The following is an 18,260-nucleotide window of genomic DNA, read 5'->3' on the forward strand; positions in this document are numbered from 1 at the left end:
TCCGTGTCAGGAGGTGCCAACTGAGGGGTGTCTCACATGCCTTAGCTAGGAGGAGTGCTGAACAGATAACACTGAATGGTAGGAACAACTTATCACATTGTATATCTCTCTCTCTATATATCTCTCTCTATATGTAAGTCGCTCTGGATAAGAGCGTCTGCCAAATGACTTAAATGTAAATGTAATTGTAGATATTCTATTCAAAAAGGAGTCACGAACAAGTTATTTCTGCTTCATTACCTAACTAACACTCGTCACAAGGATGTGTTCTGGCCTCAAAACTTTTCATAAGTGTCCTAGCTTTGTGGTCCAATCACGCTCCTATGAAATGCCCAAAAATTAACATATCTTTACTGCTATCTACTGTACTAGTCAAAAGTTTGAACACACCTACTCATTCAAGGGTTTTTCTTTATTTTTACTATTTTCTACATTATAGAATAAAGAAGACATCAATACTATGAAATAACACTAATGGAATCATGTAGTAACCCTTTGCCTTGATGACAGCTTTGCACACTCTTGGCATTCTCTCAACCAGCTTCACCTGGATTGCTTTTCCAACGGTCTTGAAGGAATTCCCAGCACTTGTTGGCTGCTTTTCCTTCACTCTGCGTTCCAACTCATCCCAAACCATCACAAGTGGGTTGAGTTGGGTGATTGTGGAGGCCAGGTCATCTGATGCAGCACTTCATCACTCTCCTTCTTGGTCAAATAGCCCTTACACAGCCTGGAGATGTGTTGGGTCATTGTCCTGTTGAAAAACAAATTATAGTCCCAGATGGGATGGCGTATCGCTGCAGAATGCTGTGGTAGCCATACTGGTTAAGTGTGCCTTGAATTCTAAAAAATAATCACAACAGTGTCACCAGTAAAGCACCATCACACCATCTCCATGCTTCACGGTGGGAACCACACATGCAGAGATCATCCGTTCACCTACTCTGCGTTTCACAAAGACATGGCGATTGGAACCAAAAATCTCAAATTTGGACATATCAGACAAAAGGACAGATTTCCTCCAGTCTAATGTCCATTGTTCGTGTTTCTTGGCCCAAGCAAGTCTCTTCTCTTTGGGGCGACAGGGTAGCCTAGTGGTTAGAGCATTGGACTAGTAACCGGAGGGTTACAAGTTCAAACCCCCGAGCTGACAAGGTACAAATCTGTCGTTCTGAACAGGCAGTTAACCCACTGTTCCTAGGCCGTCATTGAAGATAAGAATTTGTTCCTAACAGACTTGCCTGGTTAAATAAATACCATTCTTCTTATTGGTGTCCTTTAGTAGTGGTTTCTTTACAGGAATTCAACCATGAAGCCTGATTCACACAGTCTCCTCTGAACAGTTGATGTTGAGATGTGTCTGTTACTTGAACTCTGTGAAGTATTTATTTGGGCTGCAATTTCTGAGGGCTGGTAACTCTAATGAACTTAACCTCTGCAGCAGAGGTAACTCTGGGTCTTCCTTTCCTGTGATGGTCCTCGTGAGAGACAGTTTCATCATTGTGCTGGTTTTTGCAACTGCACTTCAAGAAACTTTAAAAGTTCTTGAGATTTTCAAGATGACTGACTATAATATGGACTTGGTCTTTTACCAAATAGGGCTTTCTTCTGTATAACACCCCTACCTTGTCGCAACACAACTGATTGGCTCAAACATGTTAAGAAGGAAATAAATTCCACAAGTGAACTTTTAACAAAGAACACCTTTCTTTTAATTGAAATACATTCCAGGTGACTACCTCATGAAGCTGGTTGAGACAATGCCAAGAGTGTACAAAGCTGTCAGTAAGGCAAAGGGTGGCTACTTCGAAGAATCTCAAATATAAAACATTTGTTTAACACCTTTTTGGTTACTACATGATTCCATATGTGGTATTTCAGTTTTTATGTCTTCACTATTATTCTACAATGTGGAAAATAGTAAAAATAAAGAAAAACCCTTGATTGAGTAGGTGTGTCCAAACTTTTGACTGGTACTGTATATTAGCTAAAATGGGATTTCTCCTGGGCTTCAGTCTCCATAGATGGAACTATACCTTTATTTTACACATTCAAATTAGTCATGTTATTACATTTTATGTCTAAGTGGTAATTATAGTATATTATAAAACTGGGTAGTTTGTGTCCTAGATGCTGATTGGCTGAAACAGCATCAGTAAGTATAACACGGGTATGGCGCATAAATAATTGTTTAATGTCCTATTTATGGGGCAGCAGGTAGCCTAGTGGTTAGAGCGTTGGACTAGTAACTGAAAGGTTGCAAGATCGAATCCCCGAGCTGACAAGGTCGTTCTACCCCTGAACAAGGCACTGTTCCTTGGCTGTCATTGAAAATAAGAATTTGTTCTTAACTGACTTGCCTAGTTAAATAAAGGTTAACCAGTTTATTATATATCAAACCTTGGTTTGTGGTATATGGCCATTATATCACGGCAAAGGGCCGTTTTGCGTTGTGCATAAGAACAGCCCTTAGCCATGGTATATTTAAGAAAAGGGCCCGAGGAAGTGTGGTATATGACTGATATAGCACGGCTAAGGGCTGTTCTTAGGCACAACACTGAGTGCCTTAGACATGCTATATTGGCCATATATCACAAGCCCCCGAGGTACCTTATTGCCATTATAAACTGTTTACCAATGTAATTAGAGCAGTACAAATACATGTGTTGTCATACCCATGCCAGCCAATCAGCTTTCAGGGCTCGAACCACAGTTTATAATGGCCAATATACCACAACTACTCGTGCCTTATTGCTTAAATATATAATAAGTGGTATTAAATCTCATCCACCCCATAATCAGAGGGTAAGCCGGGGGCCCCTGCTGCGTCGCCATGGCATCCAGGAGTGCATCCTGCTGGTGACTCAACGCATCACCAAATACCCTGTCCTCATCCAGCGCATCCTGGACAACACCAAGGGTAAGACCTGACACCAGAACAGCTATAGCAGCTTAGTAAGAAGACTCACACAGCATAAAAGCTGAACACAGAACAGCCACTACAGCTCAGGGAGTAGACAAAAACATATAAGAACTGAATAATCACTACATACACGCACACGGCTGTAGAATAACCCCCCCCCCTTCCCCCAACAGGCAGTGAAGAGGAGGCCCAGTCCTTAGCCCAGTCCCTGTCCCTGATCCGGGACTTGTTGAGCTCTGTGGACCAGCAGGTGGCAGAGCTGGAGCGGACCCAGAGGCTCCAGGAGATCAGGGCAAGATTGGACCCCCGGGCCCAGGCAGAGGTCAGGGGAGGAGGGGTGTTCAGGGGAGGGGAACTGCTCCGCAGGACGCTCCTCCACGAGGGCACACTGCTGTGGAAGACGCAAGGATCCAGACTCAAAGGTAGGGTGGGAGGGAGTGTGTGTGTGTATCTGAGAGAGAGAGAGAGAGATAAAGGGGTATGATTGTTCTTGTATCTTTGAGTGTGTATCACAAGGTTGCACACTCTTTGTATCATTAACAATGTTCCACTGTGTGTCTATGTAGACGTGCAGGTCCTGCTGATGACAGACATCCTGGTGTTCATGCAGGAGAAGGACCAGAAGTATTTATTCCCCTGCATAGTAAGTCTGCCCCACCTTTCCACCCATCTGACTCATCCTCCTCTACTCATCTATTCTGCTTTCTGACTTTTGTTCAGCAGGTCCTCCATTGCTTCTGTCTTTGCCTTTCCACACATCTAACTTTATTTAGTCTAAGCATTAAATCACAGAGCTAACCCCTCCCCCCTTTCGGTCTCTCTCTCTCTCTCTCTCTCTCTCAGGACAAGCCTGCAGTGTTGTCTCTGAAGAACCTGATTGTGAGGGACATAGCCAATCAGGAGCGAGGGATGTTCCTGATCAGTGACTCCACCCCCCCAGAGATGTACGAGCTGCACGGCGCCTCACGAGACGACAGGAACAACTGGATGAGACTCATACAGCAGACAGTCAGCAGGTCAGCTCCTGTAATACACACAAACACACACCTACTCATCTCATTCAGAACATTGCCGATTTCAGTTTTGAGAATTCTCTATTATCCTTACTGGAATCCTAGGGGTCCTTCCTTATGCCCCGGCATTATCCTTATTCCGACCATACCTCACCTTCTCCTCACTCACTCTCTCTCCCTCCCTCCAGCTGTCCATCCAGAGAGGACTTCCCCCTGATAGAGACGGAGGACAAGGCCTTACTGCGCCGACTCAGAGGTACAACCTCTTCTCCTCTCCTCACACTCCTCCACCCTTCTCTTTCTATATCATTCCTGTGCTACACTTGTCTATGTAGCTTCCCTTAATAGACAACATCTGCATCGTTCTGAATATTCAGTTGTTTTAGACCTGAAGATGCATCTTACTGACTCAAATGTGTTTCTAGCTGACATCCAGCAGAAGGACAGGGAGGTGCTGGAGCTCCTCCAGGAGAGAGTGACTCTGTTCTCTGACCTGGCTGAGGTCACCGGTGGGTGTCAGGAGGTCACGCCCCCCACCAACTCTAGGAACATCTTCCGGGCCGACACCCCCTACGCACCCCAGGCGGAATACCTACTCACCGACGCCATCTCAGAGGGTAAGGGAATGTAGAATTTACCTTCATTCTAATTCCTGATCTATGGTCAGTTTGACTTTTCACCACCTAATAGTGAGGTGAGAGGCCAGTGTAGGGTTGGGTCATCCTAGGTCAGTGCCATAGAGTGTAAGGTGAGTGTTAATACCGTCTTACAGAGAGGCAGGTATTAAATGAGGCCTAACCCAGAGCTTAACACTGCAGATAGAGAGGTAAAATTACATAATGAGCACCCTATAAGAGTATGAGTATCAGCTAGTCATAACTTCCTCAGGAGTCAGTCTGAGATCACCAACGAAACCTCCGTTATTAACCCCTGGGTGTAGTGTTATTCAGTGACTAGGATGGTGTTACATTGTGTTATTAACGTTGCTATGCCTCTTTCTTTTAGTTTTTAATTCCCTCTCTTTCCCTCCATTCATCAGTCGACAGGCTCAGTGAGTTGCTGCTGGGCTCCAACATAGAGCTTCCCAAGTCCAATGGTAGCACCAACGGTACCAATGATGACCAGAACCACAAAGGGGCGCCAGTGAGCAGTGAGTGGTTTCGCTTTGTCTTTTACTACTGGGACATGGTGGAGGGTGGTCTCTACAGTGTTTCAGCTCTCACTTGCAAATCTGCTCACTTTCTCTCTCCTTCTGTCCCACCCATTTACAGATGGAGATTCGATCTCCGTCAACGGGACTCATGAAATCAAAGGAAGTCCAGCGTCCAAGGTGAGAGAGGATGACTGTGCCTTAGGGTTGGATAACATATACATAAGCCACAACTGTGACTGTAATACATAATGAGTTTAAAATGACTTCATGTTTTGTGGGTGTTCTTTATCCTTTCAGGACAGAAATGGTAACCAGCTACAGGACAGACCCCTAAATGAGGAGGTGTGTCAGAGGCTTGTGAACCTCAGTGCTCATCTCCACTCTCTACAGGTGAGGCTGAATGACACACTGGAATCCATTTGAGGCATTTTGTATTGCATAAGTGGTCCTTCCCTTACACCCCAGCTCCAACCTAGATTCAAAACTCACTCTCTCTCCTTCCTCTCTCTCCCTCTCCCAGGCCGCCGTCATTCACCAAGACTCTGTCCTCGAGCTCCGCCTCCATGAGGGCACAGGCCCTGCCTCCTCAGGTTCCCCGACTCTCACCCCCACTCCTCCAAACTCCTTCCCCAGGCTGTGCCGTTCCATGTCACGTGACACAGGTCTGGATGCGGGCATGGTGGCAGCCATGGGGGAAATGGCCATGCTCCAGAAGCAGCATGATCTGCTGCAGGAGGAGGTGGTGAGGCTGCGCCCCCTGGAGGCCAGGCTGAGGGAGAGCGAGAGGGTCCGGTCTCAGCTGGAGCAGCAGATCAGGGACAATAAGGGCAGGAGGGGAAGGAGGGGCAGGAGAGGCGGCAGAGGCAGCAACGAAGACATTGTGGTGGATGTTACAGCCTTAGAGCAGGTGAGCAAAGTAACATCTGGCAGAGGTGTGTGAATGCAGAGGTGTGTGAATGCAGAGGTGTGTGAATGGGAGTTTGGGGTCAAGTGTGTTTGGGTTTAGGTAGACTTACAGTCCTCACCCCAACTGGCTGAATCACTAAGCCATTCAGGAAGTACTAGTGGTTGATCTGTAGGTGAGCTCAAACAGGATATGATGACTTTTGTCCTTTACTAGGCTCCCTCTAAAAGGAGAGGAAGTGGTGACGGCGAGCCCAGCCCTGTCGCCCCATTGGCCTGTCAGGAACCAGTGGACCAATTGGACGGCGTACAGGAAGGCAGTGAGGAGGAAGAGGAGGAGTCAGAGGAAGAGGCGGATGTAGTGAAGGTTTCACCACGCTCTGATAGTCCAAGAGGTGAGTAAATGACCCACAGTGTGTATCTTTCCTGTATTGAGTGTAATTGGAATATCTAAGGGAAACCAGTAATGCAGGCACTAGGGATGGAGGTGTGAGCATGTGGGTCTGGGAAGATGAGATATAGTCATTGTTTGTGTGCGTCTGTTTGTGTACGTCTGTAAATTGTTGTTTATATGTTTACGTTTGTATGTGGAGTAAAAAACAAAAATAGAAGGAATATCTAGGGCCACTAAAGTATTAGTCATTGGTAGGGTGTAATCTGTGAGATAGAGGTGGTTGACTCGATAACTTTGGGATTGGCCAAATCAATGGAATCCCCAGAAAATCCCCATGGTGTCCATTTCTGACCTTTAACCATATCACACCTAGTTGAATTAGTCACACACACACTTTTATGTTCTTTCAGCCCTGCCATATTTCTCACTCTCTACCTCTGCATGTTGAAGGTGTGTCGCCACGTCATATCTCTATCTATCTGTTTGGCACCAATTTCTCAGCTGTTTCTCGAGCAGACAGAGTTTTGTGCACCATGTCCTGTCCTCCCTCTATCTCTCTGATCTCTCTTAATGGCTGCTTGTTGATAGTCAATAATAGCGCTCTGTCCTCTCCACTCTTTACTTTTCCACAATTTTCATACATTTTCATTCAACTTTGATCATACGCTATATGGTAGGGTTAGAGGCGACATTTAGAGTATTGAGAGACAGTCCCTGTTTTTTATGCCCTTCTTACTCAATCAATGCACCTCTCCCCATTCTTTATTTCTGTGTGCTTAAAGGGTGGATACCTCTGACAATATTTAACTCCCTCTGTCCACAGTCCTTATTGTATCAGTCAATGTCGAGTAACTCAGTCTAGTAAAACAGTACTCCTCCAGTCGCATCTTGATTGGTGACCTCTATTTACATTACTGAGCAAGCTAGTCTTGTTTGGATCAACACGTTATTCAAAAGCTATTAAACGTATTAATAACACATTTATTCATATGAATAACCTTCAGTGACCTCCTCAGATCTCCAGGATATCCCGGAGGAGAGCGAGTGCGGACCGGAAGCGCAGGAATCCAAAGGCTGATTCAGAGTTAACATTGACCTCAAACTGGACACGCAAACCAGAAAACATGACATGAGAGCTGGACCAACATATTGTCAACCTCCAACCAACCAGACCTGATAGAAATTATCTTCAGTGATTCCATCTATTCGTCTTTCTTTGGCATAGAAAGCCTACCCAGGAATTGTGTATTGTATCATGGTATAAGTTAGTTCGGAGATGTTATATGTTTTTCTAATGTTATGTTAAAAGCTTCATCCCCGGGATTGAACCCCTTTTTCCAATCCCACTCTTCGTTTCTTCTTTCCCTTTTCAAAACAAGGATGACTAATAAGAGAGAGAGATTAGGGCTGAAGAGGAGGATCCGGTAACAACAATGGAATTCTAATGGTGGGCTGTTGATCTATAGGTGTCTGCTGATACCAGTAGGAACTATTCTGTACTGTAACTGCCTGTCATTGTTGTACATTTAATGTCACCTCTCTACAGACCTGGTTTGTCTGTGGTGGTGGAGCTGACTGATTGAAACTGAACTTAGATCAGTAAAGGAGGGCGGGACAGGAAAAGGGGGAGGACAGGACAGAACAGAAAAGGAGGATATATATATGTGTATATATATATGTATATATATATATATATATATATATGTGTGTGTATATATATAAAAATATGTATATGTGTATATATATATATATATTTGTATATATATATATATGTATGGGAAAGGTCGCAAGTTCAAATCCCAGAGCTGACAAGGTACAAATCTGTCGTTCTGCCCCTGAACAGGCAGTTAACCCACTGTTCCAAGGCCGTCATTGAAAATAAGAATTTGTTCCTTAACTGACTTGCCTAGTTAATAAAGGTAAAAATAAAAAATAAATATGTATATATGTGTATATATATATATATATATATATATATGTGCATATATATATATGTGTATATACTTTATATAGTTGTTTTACAAAATTGTGGGTATTAATCAACTCTCACCCCCACCCCCATTCTTGAACACAAACACTTGAAAACACTTGTGCTTTTTATAAACCAAATTGTTTCTTTTTTCTAGGAAGACAACAGTAGTGAGCCACCATGGGGGGTTTTATACTGAATATTTTATAAAAATGGGGAGGAGGGAGGTTTGCAATGAACTGTTCTGACTTTTGGAGGATACACAGAAGGACCATACTGAACCAAAAAACAACAACATTTATATTTGAATTAGGATAAAGAATTGCATCCTTAGAATAAGGATAGACTAATCTGGCTGTACCTGGAATATGTTGACCTCATATCTAATCTACAGTTGTATGTTTCATACACAAACTACTAAAACGTGGTTTACACTGCACTCAATCGTGAGTTCAGATTTGCCGGTGGAATTGACTTTGATCGTCTCTAATGTAATTTCACCCATATGGTTTTTAGGATGATAAACTGTTGCTACCAGCCAACTCCACCAGCAACACTGACACCAACCAAAACCTCCTTTAACAAAAAGTCAACCTTTTTAGAACCGTTTTTGAGCTCACCCCTTGACCATGAAGCGACTATTATGTAGGAATGGAAATTATTTGACTGGATTCAAAAGGTGTTTCCTTGTTTGAAATACATTTTTAAAAATGTGTTTTTTTCTTTATATGTTACATATATTCTATAGGAAGAATTTGTATAAATATTTGATCTGTTCTGAAAAAAAGAAAATGACTTTTAACGTTAATGTTGTAATTTTATTGTCTTTTTATAATTTTTATTTGAGTTACAATTATTGTTAATTTTGTGTATTGTTTATAAATGTTACAGAAATCAAGAGTGGCTTGGAAGTTGTTATTGATGCGTGTGTGTTGGGAGGGGGTCACCCTCTGACAGGTGTGCAACATTCTCTGTGTGTGTGTGTGTGACAGTGTGTCTGATATCCAACTTTCCACATGACAGTACAGGATACACAAGTAATTTTATTATAGCTCCATCTATTTTACCATGTATTGGTTTTACTCCAGGTTTTTATCCATTTCCTATCAGATTGGTGAACTGAACTAACGGCCAGGTAGGCTTATTGCACTTATGAGAAAACCACAGGAATTTCACATGTGAACACGTGAAGTGTTCCAAAAACACATGCTTTCATGTGATCACATGTGATCTTATGTGAAGTTAATGTGATAACACATGACAACATGTGATAACATGAAACTACACATGTTCCAAAAAACACGTTTTGACGTTTGAAATGTAATGTGAAATCATGTGATTTTCCACCTGTGAAATCATGTGGTTTTTCTGTAAGGGAGTCCATAGCCAGGAATTTCTTCAGCCAAGATAGCCTACCTGTCAATAGAGACACGCCCATGGTTATAAAATGAATGAGTGAGTGCTTCAAGTCCACCATAGCCATATCCCACCTGTCCCGCTGCAGCCACACCAGGTTGTCTGGAAATAGACTAAAACGTCAAGAAATTTCAGAGACCTCTCCTGTCAAGCGGATACGAAACGGTACTATCAGGTGCGTTTCATTTCATTATGCTGTATAATGACATAAATTGTTGGAGACAATCCTTGATTTATGAAGTTCATAATTGTACGTTTTATTTTTGTAAACGATATGGTGATAAGCGACAGAAAAAACGTTTGGTTTCCCTGCGTTTTTTCACATGGAGTAATTTCTAGATTGGTGGGCTCGAAGGTTTGTTGTAGGCAACATCACCAGAGACGAGATTCATTTAGAGTCTGTAGAGTCATGTCGGAGGACTATTTGCTTGCTCTGACCAGATGTTGGAGTTTTGTGAGATGCAATGCAAGCAGAAATGACACAACGCTGAAATGTAATTTGTACGGAAGAGTATTAGGGCCAAAGTGAAGAAAAAAAAGAGCAAGGGGTGGCGTTACTTGGATTATATATATTTTTTGCAGGCTAGTACTTTAAAAAACTAGCAAAATATTTATAAATAAAGTGGCACAGTTTCGTGAATAAAGTGTCAAATTTCTAGAATAAAGTGGTAATATTTCGAGAAGTGCGGCGGGTTGGGTGTGTATGCATGTAGGTGTGTGTGTGTGTGGTCGGTTAAAAGTAGGGGCAAAACAAAACAAATGGCCATCAATTTAATGATATAATACACTCGTTCAAACAGGCGCCACTGTGCACTCACGTTTATCAATCTAATGATCTAATATCTCGCACGAACAAGAACTGGGGTTGAGTCCCTGTCAGTCTGACATCCGAATTCGCTACAACGTTCTGATGCGCAGCCTAGGGGAACGCCTGGCAAAAATCTGCATAATGGGTACTATTAACTACTTTATCCATGATGCTTTACTGATAGTAGTATTTCCGCTTTATGGCAACTATACTTCTAACGGTAGGCTACGATAACACACTCAATAAAACGAATTCTCTTGGGATCCTGGGTAATATGCGTGTGTATGTGTCCAATGTCAAACTGCTCTCAAAATTCGCTACAACAACGCTATTCTCAGCACACTATAAACCTATAGCGGTCTATTAGATTGAGTACCTTAATTAACCTGTAGGCTAATCTTACATTACAGTGGGCAAGTGAAAGTAAATGATAGGCCTATCCAACTGCTGCGGGAGGAATGAACAACGAAGCGTGGGTTTTACGCAAATATCTGTGGGAGCAGGCAAATCAAGGACATCTCATGCACGCGCAAACCAGCTAATCTGATGCGATGTTTGAATATATTCATGGTTGATTCACCCTTTCTAGAAAGAATCATTGGTCTAAATATAGGCCTATTATATACATTATGATAGGCTATAAAGAAATAATCACTGATCTGACATTACTTGATTGGTAGGCTAGCATAATATCTCCTTTCACTATCCATCTATCGATGATGTTTTCAAGGATGGGAGGAATGAAGGATGCATATCCCAAAACAGGGACATCTCCGTTAAAAACTATTTGTCTCAACTATACGGCTAATTTAGGCTACCACTTGTTCACATTATAGAGGCTAGACCTGACTGTTAGATTATATTAATGGGACGTAAAATTACTGTCGCAGACGGCGCTTTACCCAAACCTCTGCCCGGTTGCTATGCAAGGTCCATGACAGGGATTTGACCTACTTATAATAATATGGTTATTATGTGCTAAAAGATAAAGGATTTCCTTTATACGAAAGCCAATTCTAAAGTATAGTTTCACCAGGTCATCTAATTGCAGGCAAATCAATGGTGGCACGCACAGCAGCAGGGAGTAAGGGAGTCATGCAGTTAACCAAATCACCTACTTTAATCTTGAAATATAACTGCGACTATTCTCACAATCTTGACTTTATTCTCAAAATTACATTTCGATTTTATTCTCAAAAAATTGCCACTTTATTCTCAAAATATTGTCACTTTATTTTCGAAATATTGCCACTTAATTTTCGAAATATTGCAATTTTATTCTCGAAATATTCCCACTTTTAAAAACAACTATAGTAAAAAAATATATATATATATACAAGTATCACCACTTCCCTTCACTTACCCCTAATACTCTTCCGTACATTTGCGACACTAGAGGGCAATGAAGTTAAAGTATTTTGGAAGGACTTCACCGACCATTGTGGCCCTGTTCAAAAACGTTCTATTCCCTCCCTTCTTTCCTTTGGTAATCACTGACTTGTTTGTGAATTGATACACGAAGACAATGTTTCTGTTGCATAAAATAGCTAATGTCTGTCGTTTGGGTACCTGATTTATCAATGGTAAATGTATCAATGCAGAGTAGGACAACTGAACTGCGGGACAGTGGATGCGTATTGATACGTGAATAGAAATTATGGCATCATGGTATTTGGGAATTATCTTGAATAAATCCTTGCTAACAACCAATCAGCATCTAGGATTCAAACAGTCCGTTTTGTAATATATAATATTGCATTGAATATTTGAAATATTTGTATACATATTAAATGTCAAATAACCCCAAAACGAATTATGCCTAATCTCCATCGCAGTTACTCTTGTCACTCCCATCATGGAAACTCTGCAGAAGTCTATGCAAAAAAAACACTCCCAAAGCCAGTGTTAGTGAACCTGCATCTCCATAGTCTGAAGAGACTTTCTCCTCATCTCCTCTTCTTCTTCTGGACTAAACTAAAAGGATGGAATGGCTAAACGCAACATGACGGAACCTAGACAGTCAATGTCAGTGATAGAGGTTTACTGTAGTGACTCATTGAAATCATCCCTCTCTCCCCTGTCTTGTCCAGTCTCATGCGATGTGGTGGGGTACACTGGGCACTGTGCGACCCTTCCCCAACTTCAACTCAGAGAAGGACGCCCGCGACGTTCAAACTGCCCTGAAGAGCAAAGGTACTATTCAAGGCTTGAATGTCCGCCAATGAAGTAAATCACTACCATAGCTCATAGAAAACAATTTGTTGCCCGAGAATTTCATCCATCTGATGGTGTGAATGTTTGAAGTAGTTAATATTATACATACATATTGGATGAGGTATTCAAAATGTGTGTGTGTTACCGTATATTAGACAGTGATGTGAACACTTTGGTGAGAATCCTGACCAATCGAAACAATGTTCAGAGACAGAGCATCGCAGAGTCCTACCGTAACCTTACACAGAAGGTAACTCCGGGGATCTGTCAGCCTACCACTTTGTGGATCTGTCAGCCTACCACTTTGTGGATCTGTCAGCCTACCACTTTGTGGATCTGTCAGCCTACCACTTTGTGGATCTGTCAGCCTACCACTTTGTGGATCTGTCAGCCTACCACTTTGTGGATCTGTCAGCCTACCACTTTGTGGATCTGTCAGCCTACCACTTTGTGGATCTGTCAGCCTACCACTTTGTGGATCTGTCAGCCTACTTATTGACTACTTTTACATCTATAAGGGGACTGTGGGAAGGGATGTGATATATGGCATTGGAACCCAGCCCAACAGTCTCTATCTACCCATAATCTGTAGGAGTTATGTCCTGCCCTGAAGAAAGCTCTGTCAGGGGGGCTGGAGCAACTCATGCTGGGGCTGATGATGACCCCCTCTCAGTTTGACGCCCATCGCCTCAGACAGACCATGGAGGTGAGAGCAGATCACCTGTTATTTCAATGATCATTGTAATAAGCATGTAATACATGTTATTTGTATTTTTAGTTGTGTAACTACTGTATGTACTGTAATGTGGTTTAAATGAATGTGTGGGTCTTTGTGTGTGTGACTGAATCAGTGTTGTAGTACTCGAGCACAGGACTCGGACTTGACTCAGACTCAAGTCACGATTTTCATGATTCGCAACGCGAGTTGGACTCGACCAGTGGTGACTTTGTTGTCAGAAAATGTCTCTCTTTTTCATAATGTAACAACAGCAAACATTAGATAGCTTTATTATCTATTTAGCCTTACAAATGTGCCACACTGTAATGATATTTAACTTTAAAAATGGTTTGACAACTACATTTAGCACACCAAGGGACTCGTGACTCAACTTGTGACTCAAGTATTTGGGATTCCACTTGGACTCAACATTTAGCGACTTGGCTACATCACTGGAACAAATCACTTTAAATGTGTAATTGTTTGTTACAGGGTATTGGTACAGATGAAGAGAGTCTATTGGCTATGTTGTGTACCAAATCACCACAGCAGCTTAAAGATGCCACTATTGCCTACAAACAGGGTGAGAATTACTGTCTGTGGGTAACACATACACTCTTGCAACACACACACATACACACACACAGTGTGCCCTACTGTAGTCTTATACTGCTTTGTTTACAGAGTTTGGACGTTACTTGGAGAATGATCTTATCAGTGAGACTAGTAAAGACTTCACTAAGCTGGTACTGGCCATACTCAAGGTACTGCCACTCTTCTTTTAGCAGATTCTCATTCTGGTCTTAGACTTGATGTCTCAATATTGCAAACTATGTAGAGTTCACTAAGAAAAAAAGGTGCTATCTAGAACCTAAATGGGTTCTTCGGCTGTCCCCATAGGAGAACCGTTTGAAGAACCCTTTTTGGTTCCATGTAGAACACTTTCGGTTCCAGGTAGAACCCTTTTCACAGAGGGTTTTACATGGAACCCAAAAGGGGTTCTACCTGGCACCAAAAGGGATCTTCCTTTAGGGACAGCTGAAGAACCCCTTTTGGAACCCTTTTTCTAAGAGTGAATGCTATATACGCATAGTAAGTTAGAGTGCCTTGTCAAGTTTTCACCCCCTTGCACAGAGTAAGCTGTATAGATCAGTCAGAGAAAAATAATGTCCTGTTAAACTAAGTAAACGGTGCCATTTGTGCTTTAATACCAACAGAAGGAGGAGCTGAATTCAAAGGAGATGGTTGATTATCAGCTCATTGACCAGGATGTTAAGGTGTGTTCTTCCTCAAAGCCCAAAATTACCTCCAGAATGTTCTTTCAATTAGGCAGTACTCTTGATATCCTTTGTGCGTGTGTGTGTTTGTGTGTAGGCTCTGAATGATGCTGTGAATGGTAAGAAAAAGGACCCAGCTCCCTGGATTCAGGTGTTAACCACGAGAGACTCAAACCATCTCAACAGAGGTAACAAACCAATTTCTTTTTCATCCGTTCGCTGTCTCTCCTCCTAGCCCTGGTATGGCTGTAGCCTCCATTACCCCCCTTCCCCTCTCTATTTCCCTCTCTCTATCTCTCAGTGCTATCCAGGTTGGAGGATCTGAGAGGGGAGACTGTGGATAAAACAGTACAGAGTCACTTCTCTGGGGACCTGAGGCTTGGCTTCCGCACTCTGGGTATGACATAGTTTGTCTCGCACAAAGCAATTGAACAAGGCTATCAACTTTTTCAAATGCTCATATGTGTGTTTGTGTGTGTGTGTGTGTGTGTATGACAGTATGACAAACATTAATTAACAGTATGTATTGATTCTTTGCATCTGTAGTTGGCTCCATCCCAAGTATTCCTTTGTTCCTGGCCCAGCGTCTACACAGCAACATTAAGGTGAGTTTCATGTCATATGATGGTCTACTCCACATTCTGTTACAGTGACTCTACTCCAGACTCACACTGGCTACATGACTATTCTTGTTGTGCTGTGAGGTGTAGTCGGCAAGTGTAGTGGCCATTGCGATCTTGTAAGACTATTGATTTCTGTGCCTTTGTGTCAGGTCTTGAGGAAGAGTCTTCTGTAAGCCAGATTCATTCCAAATGTGTATGTTTATTGTGTATGTGTCCTGCAGAAAGGCAGTTTAGTGCAGGGGATTCTTATCAGCCACAGTGAAGAGGACCTCCTCTGTGTGAGAATCGAGTATCGCAGACTGACCAACACTTCACTCTACTCTACATTGCAGGTGAAGACATATGCACGCGCACCAATACATTGAATAGTCATTCTGAAAGGTTTGTTGTTTGTAACTCTGTCATAACTACGCCCCTCTCTCTCACACCCACAGAAAGAATACAAAGGAGAGATGCAGCAGGCTCTCCTAGCCTTGTGTCGATCTGAAGACCTGTAAAGAAAGAATACCTTTTAACCTACACACAGTACATATTATTTCCGTTGTTGTAACCTAAGAACTGGTATTATGTCGCTCCATTAAACAATTTACACGTCTTTGATATTTCAGCATATTTTGCCATAATTCTACCATGTCTATATCACCCATAGTGCTAACCATTATGATCGGGTAATTTGCCTTATAGCAACCGAATTTCAAACATCTCACACCTTTGTTTCTACTTCTATGAATATGATCATCCAGTGTGTGTGAGAGTTGGTGGGGAACAGGGTCCAGGCGCTTCAAATTCTAAGTGTCTCTCTCCCTCTGTTCATCCTAATCCCAGGTCAATGTCAGCCAGGAAGTATTAATATCCCTCAAGCATCTCATAGCTAGCATCTCAGACTCCCCTCATCCCCTCCCCACCATTACCCACCCTCCCACCATGACCAAGGGCTGGCTGGGCCTATGGATTGTCAATCAGTAAAAATAGAAGCACTTTCATCCTCTGGCAGTGTTTCCCCTACCATTATATAGACAAGGCACCTTGTCCCCAAATGATGTTGTTGCCACTCCGACGCTCCACAAGAGTTGGTACCTGATTCAATTGGTGTTAATCAAATGTGATGTTGGCAGCCTTGGATGTTTGTGTGAGTCGAGACAAAGAGTTTGGATCATATGATGAGACGCATCAAAAACCACATGTAACTGTTCCTTAATAATGCAACTTTGAACTTGTTCAAAACGATAAATAATAAAAGTTAGTTTTAAACATAAAAGGTTTGACTGCTGACTGGATCATGAAAATAAACACGGGTTTCACTTGATGGGTCCCAGGCAAATTCCAAAAGCTTAGTTGGGGTCATGTCATTAAAAAGTTGCTTAACCACTGGCTAATTTCTTGCATATGTGTTCCATGTCCAGCTATTGAAAAGTGACACCCTGATAGTGAATGACTGCCTGTCAGGATTACAGCTTTGTCAACCAACAGTAAATTGTCTCCCTTCTCCACATTGAATGAGCTCACTTTTGAGACCATGTACATTCTATATCAGGGACTGTTCTTCTACTTCCAACATTTGATTCTTGTCCACTTTTTTGGTCTCACCTTCCTCCACATGTCTTTTATCTCCATTTCTCCGACTGATTTACAACTTACAATGACTGTGGTTTCTAAACTGGGAAACATTTATTAGTAGTAATTCATATTCGGGGGTGGCCTCTAAGAGGTGATGTTTCATGTCCATAGTAGCAATAACAGTGTGTGTTTGTGTAAGAGATATAGTTAGAGTGGGTGTGCCTGTGTGTGTCAGAGAGAAAGTGTGTGTGAGTGTTTGAGATAGATTCTGACAGACACACGGAGTTGAATAATAGGTTTATAAGGCCTTGGTCAGTGGAGGAGCCTTAAAATAGGTTAGAGGAGCGGCATTGGAGGTGGGAGTCTCCAACCTTTCCACCAAATATAAAACCACCCACCCTATGATAGTCTTGAGTTTGGCCTCCCCCTTTTCACCCCTTTCTCTGTCCGTCCATCTCTCTCCCTATCTCCTTCTGGGCTCCAACTCATCCTCCTTGAGCTTTTCTCCAGAAAGACATCCATGTTTATTTATTCGCCTCGTGAGCCTAACCAAACACAGGCAATATGGAGGCCATCAAGAAGAAGATGCCGATGCTGAAGATGGATAAAGAGACTGCTCTGGAAGCGGCTGACCAGTTCGAGATTGACAAAAAGGCAGCTGAGGATAAGAGCAAGCAGGTGGGGACACCTAGCCCAGATTAGCCTAGTATTCTCAGTATAATTCTAGTTAGTAAGTAATTAGGTGATTCTAACTCATACACAGTCGATTAACTTTGCTAACACAAGTAGGCCAACAATTGCTAAGATGCTAACCATAGCTTGGTTAGGGGAGGTCAACTGAAGGTTAATCTTGAGGCCTTTACAATAGAGCTCAAATTCAAAATGAGTCGGTCAACACTGAATTTAATAAGAGTATTGAAAAGCAAATCCTTACATTGAGAAGGCAAGCAACCTATGCTCACACAAAGTGCTAGTAACAATAAATAACACAAATTATAATAATTATTCTACAAGCTAATATGTTATGGCATATACCATATTTATTAACTATGTGTATGTTTTTTTTAAAACTCAATGATAACAATATTTAGGAAGTTCAAGGCGGAGTTGTTTGAAGAATGCAAACAAATTATCTTGGTATTTCTACCGAAACATAGAAAAAAAAATCAAAATGACAAATCCAAATTTGACAGCCAGGAGCCTTTATAAAGGCCTGAACTTAATTGACAGATAATCACAGGAAAAGACAAAGAGAGACATTATATCCGGGTCCTAAAGTGATTATCGGGTTC

General features: G+C 42.1%; 1 protein-coding gene and 1 pseudogene across 1 annotated transcript; both read left to right on the forward strand.

The window, feature by feature from the left end:
• Positions 1 to 9,251, forward strand: part of LOC135522182 (rho guanine nucleotide exchange factor 2-like) — a 59,516-nt pseudogene extending 50,265 nt beyond the window's left edge.
• Positions 9,252 to 9,806: 555 nt separating this feature from the next.
• Positions 9,807 to 16,669, forward strand: LOC135522180 (annexin A2-like). The gene is made up of 12 exons (XM_064948217.1): positions 9,807 to 9,946; positions 12,670 to 12,772; positions 12,949 to 13,043; positions 13,386 to 13,499; positions 14,004 to 14,094; positions 14,196 to 14,275; positions 14,729 to 14,788; positions 14,886 to 14,976; positions 15,090 to 15,185; positions 15,335 to 15,393; positions 15,633 to 15,743; positions 15,846 to 16,669. Exons 2-12 carry the CDS (start codon positions 12,679 to 12,681, stop codon positions 15,906 to 15,908), a joined length of 954 nt encoding a protein of 317 aa, XP_064804289.1. The 5' UTR covers positions 9,807 to 9,946; positions 12,670 to 12,678; the 3' UTR covers positions 15,909 to 16,669.
• The last annotated feature ends 1,591 nt before the right edge of the window (positions 16,670 to 18,260 follow it).

This window comes from Oncorhynchus masou, chromosome 30 (assembly GCF_036934945.1).
Source record: "Oncorhynchus masou masou isolate Uvic2021 chromosome 30, UVic_Omas_1.1, whole genome shotgun sequence".
Lineage (NCBI taxonomy): Eukaryota > Metazoa > Chordata > Actinopteri > Salmoniformes > Salmonidae > Oncorhynchus > Oncorhynchus masou.

Bases quoted from the DNA above. Each gene is read 5' to 3' on its own strand.
- LOC135522180 (XM_064948217.1), top strand. From the start codon at position 12,679: ATGTGGTGGGGTACACTGGGCACTGTGCGACCCTTCCCCAACTTCAAC. The intron at 14,977-15,089 runs GTAACAAACCAA...TCTATCTCTCAG, and splicing joins CTCAAACCATCTCAACAGAG to TGCTATCCAGGTTGGAGGAT. The intron at 15,744-15,845 runs GTGAAGACATAT...TCACACCCACAG, and splicing joins CACTCTACTCTACATTGCAG to AAAGAATACAAAGGAGAGAT.